Source organism: Pieris rapae, chromosome Z, assembly GCF_905147795.1.
Source record: "Pieris rapae chromosome Z, ilPieRapa1.1, whole genome shotgun sequence".
Taxonomy (NCBI): domain Eukaryota; kingdom Metazoa; phylum Arthropoda; class Insecta; order Lepidoptera; family Pieridae; genus Pieris; species Pieris rapae.
The window spans coordinates 618,525-638,102 of record NC_059534.1 but is presented as its reverse complement, the minus strand read 5'-3'; the positions used below and the strand labels follow the sequence as shown (position 1 = coordinate 638,102).

The 19,578-nt window shown below is 32.5% G+C and overlaps 1 protein-coding gene across 2 annotated transcripts; it reads right to left on the bottom strand.

Annotated features, from left to right (window-relative positions):
• Positions 1-1,245: 1,245 nt before the first annotated feature.
• Positions 1,246-19,517, bottom strand: LOC110993408 (F-box/LRR-repeat protein 2). 2 transcript variants are annotated; one of them, XM_045634162.1, is made up of 13 exons: positions 19,314-19,517; positions 15,164-15,277; positions 14,345-14,428; positions 12,711-12,818; positions 12,012-12,109; positions 11,824-11,890; positions 11,146-11,248; positions 10,716-10,801; positions 9,932-10,114; positions 7,167-7,268; positions 4,300-4,387; positions 3,410-3,534; positions 1,246-2,914 (listed from the first exon to the last, which is right to left on the bottom strand). In XM_045634162.1, exons 1-13 carry the CDS (start codon positions 19,470-19,472, stop codon positions 2,807-2,809), a joined length of 1,425 nt encoding a protein of 474 aa, XP_045490118.1. In that variant the 5' UTR covers positions 19,473-19,517; the 3' UTR covers positions 1,246-2,806. The 2 variants fall into 2 exon arrangements, with proteins under 2 accessions (XP_045490118.1, XP_022115358.2); XM_022259666.2 differs by lacking the exon at positions 19,314-19,517 and adding an exon at positions 16,949-17,200.
• Positions 19,518-19,578: the final 61 nt, after the last annotated feature.

Here is a 19,578-nt window from a genome sequence, read left to right as displayed (position 1 = left end):
CTTGACTTTTTTAGCAACACTTATGAAATATCAGAATTATACAGAATAAAAAATCGGAGTGTATAAATAACACGATGGCGTTTGTCAAGCATAGGATTGACCAATCATGAGACAGATACCCATCAGAGGCACAGATCTAAAATAGGTTATAACGCCACTGATTTATTTCATTTTAGTGTTTTTTATATGTTGATTACAATTAATATTTTTAGTTATACTAATAAAAAATACAAAAATAAATAATTTTTAATTATTTATCGTGTAATGTATACCAATTTAATTGGTAGCCTAGTGCGTAGTGAACACGAAATGTGGTTTTGCAGTAGCAAAATAAATATCACAGTGATAATGATATTGTCCCGTGGGGCATGGGATATGGCGAGATCGCTAAGCCACTTTTGGTGCGTACAACGGTAAATTTGATTCAGAAAAATTCACAGTAAATAAAAATATATTGTCAAAAGTGTATCAGTACAGTCTAAGTCAGGACCAAAATAAGACTCTGAGGAAGCTTTTTATTTATTTCTGGTAACCCCAAAGCCGGTGCTTTCCATAACGAAGTATTGTAATACAGCGGGGGAATGGTACCGGCGTTATAGGTGCACGGGCCATAAACCCAGAGACCAAACTTTTTAAAATCGTTTTGATTTTCTATTTAACAATTTTCAATTGTAGAAAAATAGTTTAAAAAACAGGCATCCCGGGCGATTGCGGTAGCCCTAATACCACCGCTGGTGAGTACAATATATTTATTTAGGTTCCACATTAAATGAAATTTGTGTTTACATAATACGTGATAGTATTTACTAATTTATCAGTATATCTATATTGAATATTAGTGATAAAACCGATTTGAATAAATTGTTTTAAGTAAATGTATAAGTTTATTGTCGGTATGTATAATTTATTTACACCGTTAATTAAATATATGTTTTTTTCCATACGCCAAAGAAGTATAACTTCTAACGCGTGTACATAAGTACACACATTCTTTTTTTGTAGTTCGAAGTGATCATTATTAATATTTTCTTGTACATTTTTAGGTCTAGCCTTTTATGAATCTTTTAATACGTTAATTAGCCACCGGCCTCCTAGATCTGTATCTTCTATGGAAATTAAAATGGAGTCGACACTTAACTGATATTTTAAAGGCTACTTAGTTAAGTATGACGTTTTTTTCATCCATTTACCGCTCATAAACTTAGAGAATAAATAAAAAGTAGTAAGCAAAAAAAAAAACAAACAAAAAATGCATCATTTATTTGACTATTATACAAAAATAATTATTAATAGAAAAATATGCCCCATGCCCCACCGGTAGGTTATGGGGCAGACCGTATTTGCTTAAACGTTACCTCTTAACCAATTTCATCGGGAAATCATATATAGTAGTACAGTAAACACGATTAGATATATTATATATACATAAGCATATTGTCGCCTTATCTTACGTTAAAATAGTTAAGATCTGACATTGACTTGTCGATTATTACACATGTCAGAATTTGACATTGACGACACAATTATGACCAATGTCAAGTTCTGACATTCACAAAACCGAAAATGACATAGATTTATAATATGTGCGGAAAGAGAAACGTAAATGAAAAAAGTTGCAAATTCATTTTATCACAAATAATATTATTTTCAATATCAAGATCGCACATCACATTACAGTATCGCCAACGGTATTTTAGCAATTTCAAATCTCAGACACAAACGCAGATTTTAGTGGTCAAATGTCATCGTTAACGTCGATTCTGCTGATTCGATTTTACTAATGACCGTTGTAAAGTTTGACATTAATAACACGAGATATCACATGCCATCGACAATGTCTGACATTTATTTTACAACATTTATACAACTAGCTTATTGTACAAAACGCAAAATTATTATTTACATTTCGACGAAATTGTGTTAAACAATTATTTAATAATTCATATGTATTAATAGTTTTACAACTAAAAAGTTAAAGGCCGGCAACGCGTTCGCAAGCCCTCTGGTATTAAGTGTCCATGGGCGGCGGGATCACGTAAAATCAGGTGAGCCTCCTTTTTATTTGCCCCGTTTAAAAAAGAAGTATTTAAGATTTGTTAAATTTAGAATCACACTTATAATTCAGACCCAATGAAAGTGCGGCCTTTCATTTACGCTGTATCTCAAGTCACAATTTCGTCTTGAGTGCTGTCAAATATGTCAAACTTCAAACAGTGGTTTGACACTAAGATTTATGTTTAATGATACACGGGGCCATGTTTATTATGGAATCAAAAGTGACTAATTTGATATATGGTTTTAAATTTCATTAAAACTAAAAAAAATACCATAAATTAAATGGAAAATACTATTAAATTTTCCAAAAACATAGCCGAAAACTTGTAAATTTATAATTAGACAGCGTTTATAAGGGTTAAAACAGTTTTTTTAAATGTATATAATATATAATTTTTAATAATTATTACATATGTAATATAATTAATGGTTTTAAAACTGAAAAACAGGAAATTTTTATTTATGTCATTATCCTAGGTATAAATGACAGATTAAGCTCCAAACTACAATTGACATGTGTCAATACAGTCCATGTGACTATGACAATATTTGTCAACTGACGTAACAATAAAGGTAGGTCACTGCTTGACAAATAGCATAGTGACGAATGAAACATGTCAAAAATCAAAGTGACTTATGACACAACAAATACCAAAGTGACTTATGACACATGTCAAATACCAAAGTGAGACTAATGACACATGTCAGTGGACAAGTGTAAATTCCATTACCTAAACATACCAAGTATATTTCATATGATGTTACAACAGCGACAGTAGCGTGGCCTCGCGCCGCCACCTGTCACCGGCGGAGTCACAGGCGCAAAATAAGCGTGCACTTTGATGTTCGGTAGGTGATTCTGAAATCAATAATTTTATTAGAACAAAAATTCTCAGATAAAAAAAAAGATTGTGTGGTTTTATGAAACCACGGTAAGAGTGAAACTTTTTTTGCACATTATAGACATTTAACTAAAAATTTTTGGAATAATATTCCATTTGGGTATAAAATCGCTTTATCAAACTTAATTTTTTACTTGGAAAATTGGAATGATAATAGGACTAAAAAAACGTGACTTTTTGATTTTTTTGACATTTATACACATATTAAAATAGCGTGGAGCACTGGCACAAATGAATAATAGTCTATACACTACACGGTCAGCTGCTGCGAACTATGTGCGCCGCCATATTGGCCTTTGCTGTTATGACGAGCGCCTTTCACTTTATCCCTACTCCGCGGCCGACCGTCACGCGACATGCGCCACACAGACCGAAAAGTTTGAGACGATGTAATAAAAGTTTCACTTTAAAAAATGAGCACTCTTTCTACCCTCCAATTATAAAATGCTTACCCTCAATTTTCGTATGGCGTTCCTGGTGACCATCTGACAATCGTACAGCTCGATAAGCTGAAGATTGTGACACTTGATCAAATGCTCCAACGCGCCATCCGTCACCAACGGGCAGTTATCTAATCCTGAAAAAAAACCATTTTAAATGACCTAAGAAATCCTGGGTTCTGTTTTAAACACAGCCTTAAACCTAATACTGGCCTTAAAGATACGAGTGTCAGGCACAGAAGCCTGATCACCATGCCTTAGAAAAAATGAAACCGGTACTAAAATCTATAGGCAGGCTTTAATATATACAAATTTCTGGGTTACTGGGTCATATATTTCAGAGAACAGTATATGCTTGGTCAGAATTTAATTTTTTCTGGGATCCAAACTAATTTGCGATCTAGTTTTTAGAAACTGAATTGATCCTGTTGGTTTATGAAGATCAGACGTTTAACTTGGGTTCGCATTACTAGCGCGGATTAGGTTAGCAAAATTTGACTCTTGTACCTTTGCCTGCTCTAATGACTTGTGAAACGCCAAATGTTGTTTATTTAAATATATCCTAATCCCTAAAGTATTGTAATTGAATAAAATTGATATTAACACCTCTCTTTATAACATAATGCTGTAATTCAATTAACTTTTGAGGCCTTTACTTGATTTGATGATTGAATTAAAACGAAATTAGGTAAAAGGTTAGGTTTTTTGTGTCCAGACATTTATATTGTATTGTGTTTTTAATTAGATCCAACCATTGAAATTAAAAGGATCAGGATAATCTCTCTTAAAAAACGCTCTTAAGACATTTCTCATCGTGAGAAAAAAATACAAAGGCGATATCCGGCGCGGACACATCTAAGTAAGTACATGAACAAAAAATGTCTATCAAAACTTATACAAACCTAAGACAGTGAGGTGTTCCGCTGCGCACGGCGAGATTGACAATTGTTTGATTCCATAATCCGTTATTAATTCGCAATGTGATAGTGTCTGAAAGTTAAATTAAATAACTAAATTAATTAAAATAGTTAACACTACCAACAATGTCACTTCTGATAGACAAATGCCACTAAGGTCTCGATATCTCCAAAGACACTATCTTGGCTGATAAGAGCGACGCTGGCAGGAGACACTCTCGATGCCAGATTACTCGCGAGTCCGTTGCTGGCCTTTTAAGAATTTGTACGTAGTGCCAGCAAATAACAATTAACCATTTTTAGAGGAATAACTTGAAGTTAATAATTTTTTGTAGTATCTTCATATTAGGAATTGAGGGTACCGCGGCACAGTTAACATTAGCTCTGTATAATTATTTAAAATTAAAATAGAATCGGTGCGTAAAAAAGGTTAAAAAACGAGAACTATGATATTTTAAGCAACATATTTACACAGCAAATGTGAACAATAAATACAGTGCATTAAACAGTAGTTAGTTAGCCGTGATCAAACAATTTGCTATCCGCCATACCGCGTTGGATATTTCTCGTTCAGTTACATGGTTAAAAATGACAATTGCTGCAAAAAACTGACGAAGTGTAGTGAAGTGACTTTTAAAAGTGTTTTGTGCAAATCCAGTACTTTAATCTAAAATCCTAAGCACTGTTTTAAATAAATCACAATATCATATGTGTTATATACGATTTATTTGCGAGCTAAGCAATTAGTCGGTTGGCACTTGCGACGAGTCGTTGAGAACATCGTACACATTGAGGCTTCCGGATCGAATCCTGTCGCTTTCTTACCTACGAAGCGAAGTTTACTTTTTTATTTTTTTACCACTAAACAACAATGGAAAACCAATTTCAAATGTTGTTTGAGAAAATGAGAATTGAAATGAAGGAACAGAATACAAAATTGGAAGAATCGTTAACTAACAAAATAATAAATAGAATTGATGAGAAATTAAAACCTATCTTAGCAGAAAATGAAAACCTAAAATTAAAAGTCGCAACCTTAGAAAACGAAGTCGAACATTTAAGAAGAGAAAAAAAGGAAAACAATTTAGTCATTTTTAACTTGAAAGAGGAGGAATGTAGTAGTACCGAGTTATTGCAGAATGTCCAAAGGCAATGTCTGGCGGATTTAAATATAACACTCGAAAAAACAGAGGTAAATAAAATATACCGTATCGGAAAACCGACAAAACAGGAAGGAAAACCAAGGCCGATTTTAATATCCTTCGTTAATAGTTGGAAGAAACAGGAAATCTTAAAAAATAAGAGAAAGTTCAAGCAATTGTTTATCTCTGAAGACTTTTCCAAAGAAGTGTTAGAAAAAAGAAAATTATTGAAACTAAAATTAATAGAAGAACTAAAGAATGGCAAGATTGCATATTTAAAATACGACCAACTTATAGTCAAGGAAAATGTTTCTAACACAGACAAAAGGAAGAGAGAATTATCAGCTTCTCCACAAGCTGAACATATGGCTCAACCAAAAAAACAACAGGCACTTCTTTCGTCTAAAACTAATCGAACAAGTGCTTTTGACCTGATGAGGGCCAGATCGAACTCTCTTTCTAAACCTACTTCCTCTGATAAAAGATCATAGCAACCATGTGTTGGTACCCAGAAAACAAATAAAATAATAAGAACAATCTCCCCCAATACGGCTGGTCCCCGTGGGGGTAGTAGACCACCACCCTCCACCCAAAAAATAGAAAAACACTCTCGCCATATTCAAGGCACACGAATTTGTACAATGAATGTAAGGTCGCTCATAGGCAATGGCCGTCAAGAGGAATTAGAACATGGTGTGCAAAACAAAAAGTGGTATATTCTTGGCCTCTCTGATATTAGAAAAGAGGGAACACACATTATTGAATACGAAGACTACATCTTTTTATACACCGGAAAGAAAGTGGAAGAAATGGTGTAGGATTTATGGTTAAAAAGGTGTTGAAATCAAATATTGTAGATTTAGAGGTTCTCTGTCATACACAATTGTACTTGGAGATTTTAACGCACAAATAGGCCGAGCTACTCCAGATGGAAAGTTGGTTATGAGTTTATGGGGACACGGTAAGAGAAGCGAGCGATGCAAACGACTTATTGACTTTTGTTTAGAAAAACAAAAAATAATAGACTTTTTTTTTATTATTAAAAGACCCTATCATCATACCGTCGAAAATATAGATATAATTAATACCACCCACCCAACAGACAACCGTATGGTTCGGGCAACAGTGAAAATTTCAGCAAAAATTAAAAGTAGAAAACAATTTAAAGGCAGACAATCAGGACTGAACCCACTAGAACAAGAAACACTTAAGAATATTTTTTCGGTTCAACACACTGAAATATCTAAGAATATACAGACGCGAGTGGAACCGGAAGGAGGAGGCCTATGTCCAACAGTGGACAATCCAAAACTTAACTGAATGACGTTTTATCATCCCTAAATTTTAAAGTTTTTTGGAAATAAAGGCTATTATTATTATTATTATTATCTTCATATTGTATACTAAAAAATACAAAATAATTGCACATTGCACTTTTATTAACATAACTTTTACACATTTAACGAAAACTCTTTTTTAACGGATTAAAGGAATATAATATTATAATTATTTCACGTAATTATTTTTTTCCCGATATTTTGATATCAACTCCGGGGAAATAAATACAGATAATATAACTTTTTCTACATCTGTGATGCTTTTTGATATTCAACACCTGTTATCTTCAGTCACCGTGAGAAATTTAAAATTATGTAAAATAATTATAAGTTTATTACATTACTACGCTCTTAAATGATTAAGAACACTTACAAGTTTCTCTAGTCGCGGACAGCCCATGGCCAAATGCACCAAGGTGGTGTCAGTAATGAGAATACATTCCTCTAAGTCCATCCGCTCAAGCATTCGACAGCTCTGCAATAAAATTTAAAAAAAATGAAAAGAAAGCTCTCTGACTTTGAGTGTCCATGGGCGGTATCATTTAACAACAGATTAGCCTTCTGATCCATAAAAAATCTGTTTTCCAACAATATAATACAAAGGTGATATCTCTTTTGAAGTCTACAACAACAAGCAACCGAAACCAAAATGGCAATGAATGTGGATAATCAAGACAACACAAAGGACCATCCAGGAACAGAGTCAAGGCCAAAATAGTGGGCTGATCACTTGATAGAGATAGCAGCAAAATACTATAGGCAAAAATTAAATTCAAAATTTATTTATTCGTGTAGGTAAAAAAAATATACATTACATTTACTGCCAGTTCTCAAGTCAAGGGCGTAGAACTGGCAATAAACTCTCCACCACTCTTTTAATCGCCAAGGTTTTTTTTTACACAATGTTTGTAGGGAGCTGCAACCACTACACCATGTTCCATATGACATATTGAGTAATAAAGAATAAAAAATAATAAAATAAATAAAAAAAAAAACAGAGATAGGAGACATCTGAAAAGGCATCTTGGATGAGGCCTCCAATAGACCAGTGCCGAAGCCTTCAAAAATAGTAAAAAACGAAAAAAAATTACAGTAGGATGAAACCCATTAGAAATGCAGGGGAATATGATCAAAATGAAAGGAAAAATAAATTACGGTCGATCCGAGTTCGGGAAGTGGGAGGGGGGTGACTTTTAAGGGGGAAAAATGGTTTATCTTGATTTCCGGCGAAACTACCAGTCCTATGGAAAAAAGTTAAATGGCAAAGTTGTAGGTCATAAAAAGATCTACAACTTTGGTATTTACAATTTTTTCACATAACCTCAAAATTTAGGTGAAAAATTCAAAAAACCAAGTTTTTGGTTTTTTATTTATATCTTTTTTAAAAAGTTTTTTTTTTCTACGAAATTTGGTGAAAACTTAACTTATTATGTCCCAAATATACTGTAATTTATTTGATTAAAAATATTTATTTTTTCGCCTCATTTTAACTTAATATCAAAAAAGCACCCTAATTTTCAATAGAAAATTCTGACGTCAAAATTTCAGCTTTTTTCAAAAAGTTTGGGGGCTTTTTGTTCGTTGAAATATCTACTTTCTGATGGTGTAAAAAAAAATATACATTACTATAGGAAATATTATTAGAAAATGCAAAAAATTGAAAAAACCTCAAATTCGAAAATTTTCTTTTAATTATGTACAATTTTGAGGTATTTATTAAAATTTACACTTTAATTACTCAAAAAACGTAAGATTTCATGCTTCATTGATAAACGAAAAAATTGCAAATTAAAATATACTTCTATAATTAACAAACAAATAAGTTAATAAAGTTAATATTTAATAAGACATCTACAATATTTTGAAAAAGTTGTAGAATCTTCTGTAAATAATATTTGTGGATGCCTATTCATTGCTGTTTTAAGATAATTTATATACCTGAGTGACCTTCGGTGAATTTTAGCCCAGTGTAAGTTATTTCATTGAGAAGTGGGGATGGACCTAGGAGGGTCTGGGCCTTACTGTTACCTGCTATTTCGTAGCAGCTGTAAAAACCGTTAGCCAGTATTCGAGATACAGAGTAGTGTACAACATCGTTTTTAAAAATACACCTGCAGGCTGAGTTACTCTAAGTGATTTGTGAGAAATTTAATTTATTCAAAGAAAAATTCAAAATTCACCGAAGGTCACTCAGGTATATAAATTATCTTAAAACAGCAATGAATAGGCATCTACAAATATTATTTACAGAAGATTCTACAACTTTTTCAAAATATTGTAGATGTCTTATTAAATATTAACTTTATTAACTTATTTGTTTGTTAATTATAGAAGTATATTTTAATTTGCAATTTTTTCGTTTATCAATGAAGCATGAAATCTTACGTTTTTTGAGTAATTAAAGTGTAAATTTTAATAAATACCTCAAAATTGTACATAATTAAAAGAAAATTTTCGAATTTGAGGTTTTTTCAATTTTTTGCATTTTCTAATAATATTTCCTATAGTAATGTATATTTTTTTTTACACCATCAGAAAGTAGATATTTCAACGAACAAAAAGCCCCCAAACTTTTTGAAAAAAGCTGAAATTTTGACGTCAGAATTTTCTATTGAAAATTAGGGTGCTTTTTTGATATTAAGTTAAAATGAGGCGAAAAAATAAATATTTTTAATCAAATAAATTACAGTATATTTGGGACATAATAAGTTAAGTTTTCACCAAATTTCGTAGAAAAAAAAAACTTTTTAAAAAAGATATAAATAAAAAACCAAAAACTTGGTTTTTTGAATTTTTCACCTAAATTTTGAGGTTATGTGAAAAAATTGTAAATACCAAAGTTGTAGATCTTTTTATGACCTACAACTTTGCCATTTAACTTTTTTCCATAGGACTGGTAGTTTCGCCGGAAATCAAGATAAACCATTTTTCCCCCTTAAAAGTCACCCCCCTCCCACTTCCCGAACTCGGATCGACCGTAATTTATTTTTCCTTTCATTTTGATCATATTCCCCTGCATTTCTAATGGGTTTCATCCTACTGTAATTTTTTTTGGTTTCAAAAATTATCGACACTGGTCTACAAGCTTTAATCTACAATTCTTTTTAAATGGAAATTTATAATTAACAAAGTACTCACCCTAGCGAGGGCCTGGAAGCCTGCATCCGTCATCTGGGCGCATTGGGCCAACTCCAACGTGACCAAATCCGGACACCTCGCGGCCAAAGCGCAGAGGGACATGTCCGTCAGACGGGTACAACCCGACACGCAAAGACGGCGCATGGCACCACCCAGTTTCGATATCGAATCGTCTGTCAGATTCTGTTGGACATGGATTTAATTTAGGGCCTGTTTCACAATGTATGGATAAAGTGTCAAATAGCTATGCAACACATAAATTATTCGAATAAGATATTTCGCATTTCATGACAAATAGCGCTATCTGACAGTCGTGAAACGCAAGAATAGTGTTTATCCTACCAATAAGTAATAAATAGCTTATTTAGAACTTATCCGGACATTGTGAAACAGGCCCTTATTCTATTATTTAATCTATCAACTATTTTTAATACAGTTGCGAAAAAGCAACAATTTAATAAAACTATTTGCTTTGTCTTCAGTAGAATATTTTTATTGATATGAAATGAAAAGAAAACAAACCTAACTCATTGAATCCAATCATCAAATGTGATATTGAAACAAATTAGTAGCTTTTTTTCTTCCCCGTGAACCATTCTGAATATTGCTACAAACCGTATTGAATACTTTTTGAGATTGACTGTAGAAGTCCAGATCTGCAGATCCGTCCAAAACGACTGTCTTTTCATTTGTGTTCAGCCCATAACTCACTAAAATAATTCGCTTCACCCCCTACAATATCACAATACAAAATAAATAAATAAATACCTCACAATATACTTACATCGCATCCCTGAACATTGAGCACTTCCAGATCTACACAAAATGTAGCCAGACAGGACACGGCGCGATCGTTTACATTTTTGCAACCTAAAAATATTAATTGGCATTTTCATTTCCCTAGAGTAGTATTAAGACACTCACATCCGATTCAACACAGTGCACTTTTTTTTTATAGAACCAATCAATAAATCTTTTTTTTTAAAAAGATCCCAATCAATTACCGCGTAACAGTACGTATACGTTAACATATACGTGTTTTTAAGCATGATACGTCATAGGCGACGCCATCTTGTTTGCATTTGGGTTCTTAAAATTGCGAATGTTATCGTCTTTTTTTCTTTTATCTTAATTTTATCAAACAGTCGTTCCGCCATTTCGCAATACACTACTACACAAATATAAACAAAATATATCTGAAGTCTAATAGATACCTCTGCAAATAAAACTCTTCAGCTTCCGACAACTCCTAGCCAAAGTCTCGACCCCATTTTCCGATATCGACTGACACCAAGACACATTCACGTGTGTCAAAAGCTGGAACACAAAATAAAGTCTCCATTAATTGTTTTTTTTTTATTTGACACAAATAAAACTGTACAAAAACACTGGGTTTTTAATAGAAACTCGATCTCTGGTTGTTCGGGTGTCCTGGTGTAAAATGATACTGCCGTCTAAGAGAAAGAAAACTAGAGAAACTAAAGATAGCAAATCTAATATTTATTCCGATTCTGGTTATTCAAAATTACTTATCTACGATACGATAACCAATATTCAGGGGTATTGTTTAACAAGGCACAGAGTCTATATAGTACATAATTGGGGAGGCGAGCATATTGCTATGAGACGATACCTTCAGACAACCCAAGCCAGAAAAAAGAAATAGTAAGGACAGGAAAATGTGTAAACAATTACTAATTAAAAAAAAATAAGTTTATTGATGTCAATTATTAAGTTACAAAAAAAGACGTCCTCCATATCTTTGTTTTTATATAGTTTTTTCGGGAATCGAACCAATTTTATAGTATAGGAAGCAAATGGTGTCCCATATTAGCCAACTTTTGAGGGAGTAGTTTGTTCTGGTTTTTAAGGAGACAAGATATTTCACTTACAGGACATCCATCTGATAGCGCCTTCAAGGATATGTCTGTTACACTTGGACACGAGTCTAAGTTTATTCTGAAACACGATAAAAAGTTATTTTTATTTATATAAAGGAAAAATTTATTAATTTTTCAAAGTCAATATTTCTCTGACATAGATATATATATATATATATATATATATATTATATCCTCACCTCTGCAGCTTGCTACACCTCCTTCCAATGGCTTGACAGGTGTGGTCCGTAAGCTTCTTACACTTGTTCAGATTCAGATCTTCGATATTGGTACAAAACTGAAAAATATCAACAAATATATAGCTAACCTTTAAAAAGCCAACGATGCATCCTCCAGCGTCCTATTTATACAGTTTTTTATGTAACAGGAGGCAAACGGGCAGAATGCTCAGCTGATAATAAATGATGCCATGCACTCTTTCAATACCGGAAGACAAAATACGCTTGAAATATTTCTATTTTTAATATAACAGAGAACATTAATAAGAGTTACAAATAATTGTTAACAGATCGCGCTATTAGCATATTACAGAATATTATATTGAAATTAATATTATCATCGCGAGTTCGATCCTTTCTTAATATCCTTAAGTCAATTTAATAATCTTAATAATAGGAAATGGGTGCAAGGCGCACCTGGTGTTAAGTAATACCGCCCATGGACACTCACATTGCCACATGGCAAGTCTATTGCCGGCCTTTTAATTGACTTGCTCATTGTCGTCATTGATTAATTCGCAAAACTTCTGTGAGCTGGCTCCACATGTGGTGATGCCCAAAATCTGCCATTAAACGCTCAATGGTGGAGTGGAATTTCATATTCTGCCTCGACGTGTTCAGTTTCAGAATAACTCTGAAATGGCACATTCAATAAATTACCTGCGCAAGGGTCTTCATAGACCCATCTGCTATACTCTCACACCCACGTAACGACAGTTGCCGAAGGAAACCCCCACATCTATGTGATATATTCTCGATAACAGACCCCTGGAATCAGAAAAAGCCAATTTAATTACACGAGAAAAACATCAATATATAAAATTCTCGTGTCACATGTTCGACAGATTCTTATGAATTTTCTTTTATGGAAGAGGAGCAAACGGGCAGGCTCACCTTACGTTAAGTGATGCCGCCGCCCATGGACACTCTTAATGCCACATTTTTTATGTATTCAGTAAGTCTGAGAAGCAGATACTATTAGTTTTTTAAATCCCTAAGTGATAAGGGGTAAACTCCAAAAAATTTTTTTTTATTTTTAGACATTTTTTTTGTTTTTATTTCTGCCCTTTACGATCAACCTCTATTTTATGAGCTAGTTAAGAACTTAAAACTTGAATTCTTGAGGTTTATATAGAGAAAAATCACAGAAAAACCTAAAAAGTTTTGAACCCCAGTCTCTGCGGTAGCATAGCAAAATTTTCTATTTCGGTATGTACTTAAAAGGTAGGCCAAGCAAAATCACATTAAGGAGAAATAAAGTTCGCGGGGCAGCTAGTTTATTTAAAAAAAAACACTAAGAAATGGGCTGCTACCCACTAACATCCCAATCATCTGCTCGCTATGTAGGCATATGCTATGAGGCACGGTAACAAAAAAAAACCAGCCCTTAATACACAGGAATGAATGAAAAAAACAAATGAAAATACACTAACAAATAATAGAAATAACTTAACGGTTCAAAAAAGGTCCGTTAACTGAACTAATAGCAAATCATATGGCCTTTTCGTCCAAGTTTAGTCCAAGCTAGCCTTCTGACGCATCCATCAGGTACTTTGAAGCTAAGAGCACAATAGGATTGAGGAATCGGCTTTATGATGATCATGCCTTAATTAACACATGTTTATGAAATTATATGCAATAGCTGTCTTAAGCTAATCGCTACGCACGCATTGTTAATATATAAAATAGATTTAGGTCTAGACCTCAGACATCTGTAACATGCTCATATCTTATAGATTAGATATATATTAGATTAGAGATATATTAGATATAGATTAATGATGACGTAATGTGGAATTTGGCAAAAATTATGGCATTCGCTGAAGAAAATGAATTAGTGCATTCGCAAAAGCAATGTATGTACATCGTGTTCGCTCTAAATTAGCTAAATCAGCAAATAAATCATTTGTTTCAAGGTGTCGTTGAAATAAAATTGCAAAGCAAATTCCAAAATTCCTAGAAATACAGGACCGCTTTTTGAAAGTATTAGAATAAATTTACTACATGTTTTCTATGCATATTCGCAAAAATGGAGCCTATAGTACAGCCATTCATAAAGAAATTAGACAACAATGCATAAGCTGAGCCACCTTAACAGATTGATATAATTATTGCAGGGGGAAGTAGTAGGAGAGATGTGCGGCCCTGGGAGATGAAACTCCCCCCCCCCCCCCCCCACTCTCAACCACTTTATGGAAACGTATTTAAATGTTTTAACCTTTAAATCTGTAGGATATAGAGCATCGTGATACCGAATTAATGCTAGAACTACAGAGAACTTAATAAACACTCACCTCAACATCCCTCTGGAAGTCAAAAAGATCGATCCTCTGCCAATTGGAGCCATCAAGAGCGAGTATATTCCATAATTTGGATACCTAATACATTATATCACATTAAACATATTAATTTATGTATATGTCGCAGCCAACTAGCTTAATCAATTAACAGCCTAGCCGTTTAACTACCGGCCTGAATGATATTCATCCGTTGCGTTTGTTACAACATTAAAAAAACTGGCTGACTATTGCTAAGGCTATAGGTACGATGGAGTCATTTGTGGCAGAAATAAAAAAGATTAGACATATGACATAAAAATATTTCTATGGTTATGTAACTACACAGTTTGGAGAACACCATCAAAGTTGTGGTAAGTGGTTTGCCGACGCCATATTGACAGTTTGAATAGTTTCTAATAAGGTTTAAATTAACAGTAAACCGGCTAGGCAAGTAATGAAACGTCATCGATCCAATTCATTATCCTAGCTCTTTCATCAACTGACTGAACAACTTTCAGCCCGTTAGTTAAACGGCTTGGCTGTTAATTAAACGGCTAAATAAGCTAGTTGGCTGCGACATATACACGATAACAAAGTCGTGTTCGTCCGATTTTAATGGTTTTTAATTTGACTTTTCGTTTGAAAAGAAGTCCAATACAATATTTCGATTCAACTATTCTATTATATATATAATACATATATGTAATAGCGTGTTTTAGATTTTAATATGTCAGTAATGAATAAGACATATACAGTGGACTCTCGATTGACACTTGTTAAATTAAATTTCTTGATAATTTTCCGGCCCGGTTTTTAGACTAGATATCTATTAACCTGTGCACAGCGACATAGCGAGACCACATCCAAATAAGACAGTATTCGGAGAAGCAATTCTTTTGGTAATTTTTTATTTATATGGTTGTCATCATCGCCATAAAACCGCGCGATCTGAAACAATAAATAACTTTTAACACTATGCAGCGCCATACTAGGCAATTTCACTATAAAAAATAAATATTGACGTTAATCGTTAGCCCTCTGGCATGTCCATGTGTCCATGGGCGGCGGTATCACTTAACATCAGGTGAGCCTCCTGTCCCCTGTTCTATAAAAAACAAAATAATAACATTACTTAGAAATACTGATAAGTAGTGTATACTAACATCACTTTTGGAAGTTGAGCAATTTCATTGCAACTACTAAATTAATATTCATATTAATACAAAGAGAAAAGCCTTTATTGCTAAACAATAATAACAATAACACATCAATAATTTTGGCTGTGTCCTGCAGACACATAGGCCTCCTCCAGCTTCTAACTTATTAACTATTATACTACTTTCTTCATTATTATTTAATAAATATAAATCACTCTTATTTTTTCTTTTATTTTATTTCTTTCTGTCAAATTATGATAATATGTATTATGATGAAAAGTCAATTGAGTGGAGTGGATAAAGCCAAAGGTACAACTTATTTACTTAATAATTGTATTGTGTTAGCTATGTTAAAAATCTTATAAGGTGTGTTATGTAATTTTAATTCTTTTAATAAGACCTTCCAAAAGTCATACGTGTAATTAATTTTTTGTCTTCTAAAGATAATTTGGAAGCACTCAATCTTATTGATTACACGAGAAAGCACCTAAGAGATTATTTCTTGAAACAAATTACTGACCACTATAATATTTCAGCTATAACTTAAAGTTTGATCACACAATCCACACATGCTTGTGTCAGCTGCTGGTGTGTCTACACAATAATAATCATCAGTGTGCCATAAACAATTGTTCTCATGGTATAAAAAATGTTACAATAAGATAATATCACACAGTATGTGTCAAGCAGGCTGATTGCCTTATTGTTAATCAAAGCAACAGATACAATCAGAGTTGTCTTGGTCTTTGTGTGGTACTAATCAAATAAAAACTATTAATTTACAAAAGTAGAACTGGGTTGTAGCTCTTGTAAAACGGAGGACTGTTTGCAAACATACATAATTATCACTTTCATTGCTTTATAACACTTATCTTATCATAAACTTGATTATTTAAAACATTGTATATGTCATAGGAAAAATAATATAATGAAAAATAACTACCCAGTAATAAAAAAACAAACAGATATGATTATTGAATTAATTACTATTATATTATTTACATATTTATACAAGGTATACAGGAAAAAAATCATTGCATTAATAGAAATATATTATGTATAATATTTATATATATATATATATATATATATTATACATATTATACAAATAATAGTATCTACATAATATGAATTTTGCACTGTTTAATGTATGGCATAAAATTATGTCAAGTTCTCACACAATTTACGATTTTGGTGTAACGGTTGACTCGAGTTGATTGAACTTTGGTCGTTACACCGGTTAAAGATTAATTATATATATTTATAAAAGATTTTTTCAGATGAAAATATCCTTCCCTACTTCTTCGATACGTTTATTACGCAATTGTGAGCTACATAAATAAATTGCGGCGATTTGCTTTCAAAGGCAAAATTGTCTTAAAAAAAAAACATGTTGGAACAAAGAAAACTGTGTGGGGTCAGCTGTTATGAAAATACAAACAAAAGAAAATCAATGGCTTACCTCGAATTTATTCCGAGTGGAATAACTCATAATGGGGTATGGCGTCACTTTGGCCACTATGATAGAATATCAGTGCACTTTTAAACACTAACACAGGGAATAAGGGAAAAATTCAGAAAATATGGGCGATGTTTTTAATTTTTTCGCTGTATGTTCTTCGGACTTCGCTTTACTTTGAATTTCGTTCAGAAATTTTTCGAAAGGAAACATAATTATCATTAAAAATACAATTCAATTTAACTCCATTGAAAATTAGTTTTAGTAACTGTGACGTAATAAATATACAACTATTTACATTTATAACTTAAAAAAATTTAATTTTAATTTTTCTTTTATCACATATCAGCTGTTACATTGCGATCGTTCAGAAACGAAAAACAAAATTCAATTTCAAAGTCTAATGACATGACATTGACAAGAACAATTTTGCTATAATGTGACATTTTTTGCTAATAAGAAAATTGTAAATACAGAAAAATATAATTATTGCTGATACAATATTTTTAAAATTTGTTACGTGAAAATATAAATATTGCTGATTATGATTATGTTGTTATTATTCTTTGTTAGTATCAAATTTTTTAAGCAAGCACAGATTACATAAGTGATAGCGGAAGTCTGGCGCGAATTCAAAATTTAGTGAATAACTTTGGTAATTATTTCGTACCGTAATGCTAACTGCCTATATCTGACTGCATAATTGATTCATGATAAAAAAAAAATATATATATATAGATGATTTTGAAGACCTTGAATCATATCTGTTATATTTTAATATTTTAACTCTGCTCTGTCGCAGATAATCCGCACTGTAACACTAACACACTGTTCTGGCGGATTGTTTACAAATTTCTAATATTGCACAAAATATTGAAAAAAAATTTTTAATTAGTTTAAATTACAACTCAAGCAAAAAATTAATAATAATTTCGAATATATTTTAAATATACGAAAAATTACTTGAATGAAAAACTAAAGAAAAATATCTCGGACTTATTTTGGACAGTAACCTAACTTGGAAGCCACACCTAGAAAAAATCTAACTAACCACACTCACAGGTGCACTACGAAATAATATAACAAATTGTCTCCATCGAAAGGTGCGGTATCTTATCTATAATTCTTTGGTAAAGCCTAATATCGACTACCTCATTGAAATGTGGGGTACTGCAGTGAAGTCTTATTTAGATTCAATTCAAAGAGTTCAGAATAGATTAATAAAAAAAATATTTAACTATAAATTACGGACACCAACTGAAAAGATATACGAAGTAACAAAAATAATGAATATAAAACAAACGTACATATACTACACTTGTATTCTAATACGTAAAATATTAAATAAGGAAATTAATTCCAATAAAACATTTGTAACAAAACAACAGACACGAAAGATTAACTTAAGACGCGCTAGTTACTTGGTGACGCGCCCTCCTAGAACTAACTATGGAAAAAGAAATCTGGAGTTTGAGGGTGTTACAATTTATAATAAGTTACCATCGGTTATAAAAGGAGAACAAAGTTATGCCCGGTTCAAAAAGCTACTAAAAGCTCACAGTTAATACATACAAATAAGTGATTAAATATCTATATATAAATAAAGCAATACACCCTATGTAGATTAGATTTACACCGCTAAAGTTTAAATATTAATGAGTAATTACTTCTATTAGACAAAAACAAATAAAACCCAATAGGTACATAAAATGTTTTATGAACCCATATAAATCATATAAATGTATTTTCCTAAAATATCTAAATAGAACAATAAACTAAAAAGAAAATAGTCTTATTAAAATATAAAAAGTAATTAATATAAACCTGTTATATCAGACAATGCCATCGATGCCACATCTAGTAATAAATCCAATTCGAACATCTATGTTTTTGCTTGGTTGACCGTCGAGTTTATTATGTCTACCTACATTTTTGTTGCTGTTTTTGTTTTGTAAATTTTATACATGTACCTACATCTGGGCGTTCTAATAATAATTATTAATCTTAGTTTATAATGTTTTCTCAGTAAGCGAATTTTGTACACAATTCATATGAGAAATTAAGTTATTCTAACCTTAAACTTATATTGCCATGTGGGACTATTAAAATGTTGGAGTTTTGTAAGCTGACGTTATCGTTTTTCATCGGCCGTTTTAATAAGCTTTTTATCGTCAATATTTGTGCCAACCTACCCCCAAGTCCAGAGATTTCGATTTTCCAGTTGACGTTGATTAATTAAAAAATATAATTTTATCTATCTCTATCTCGCTATCGTAATCGGTTGGTGAGTGGCCTCATCATTGGACGCACTGGCATGGAGATTTGGTACATATTGTTGATGCATTATAAAATTTGTAAGGACACTCACCTGGTAATGTAACGCGTCGATCCGGGGATCGACTATTACCGCTTCTCGTTTTCTTTTTTTTCGTGGTGGTTCCACGCATGCCCAGGTGGCGTCCTCATCGTCATCATGAGTCCGCGCGTAATTAATATTGCACCTATAATGTATAGATTTACGCGCCATATAATGTATATATTAATAATGCACGCGGCGAAAGTACACGACGCTATGGCTGTCGAAATGACAACTGGTAAAGATAAGTATGAAGTTGAGGCGATTACAGCGCGAA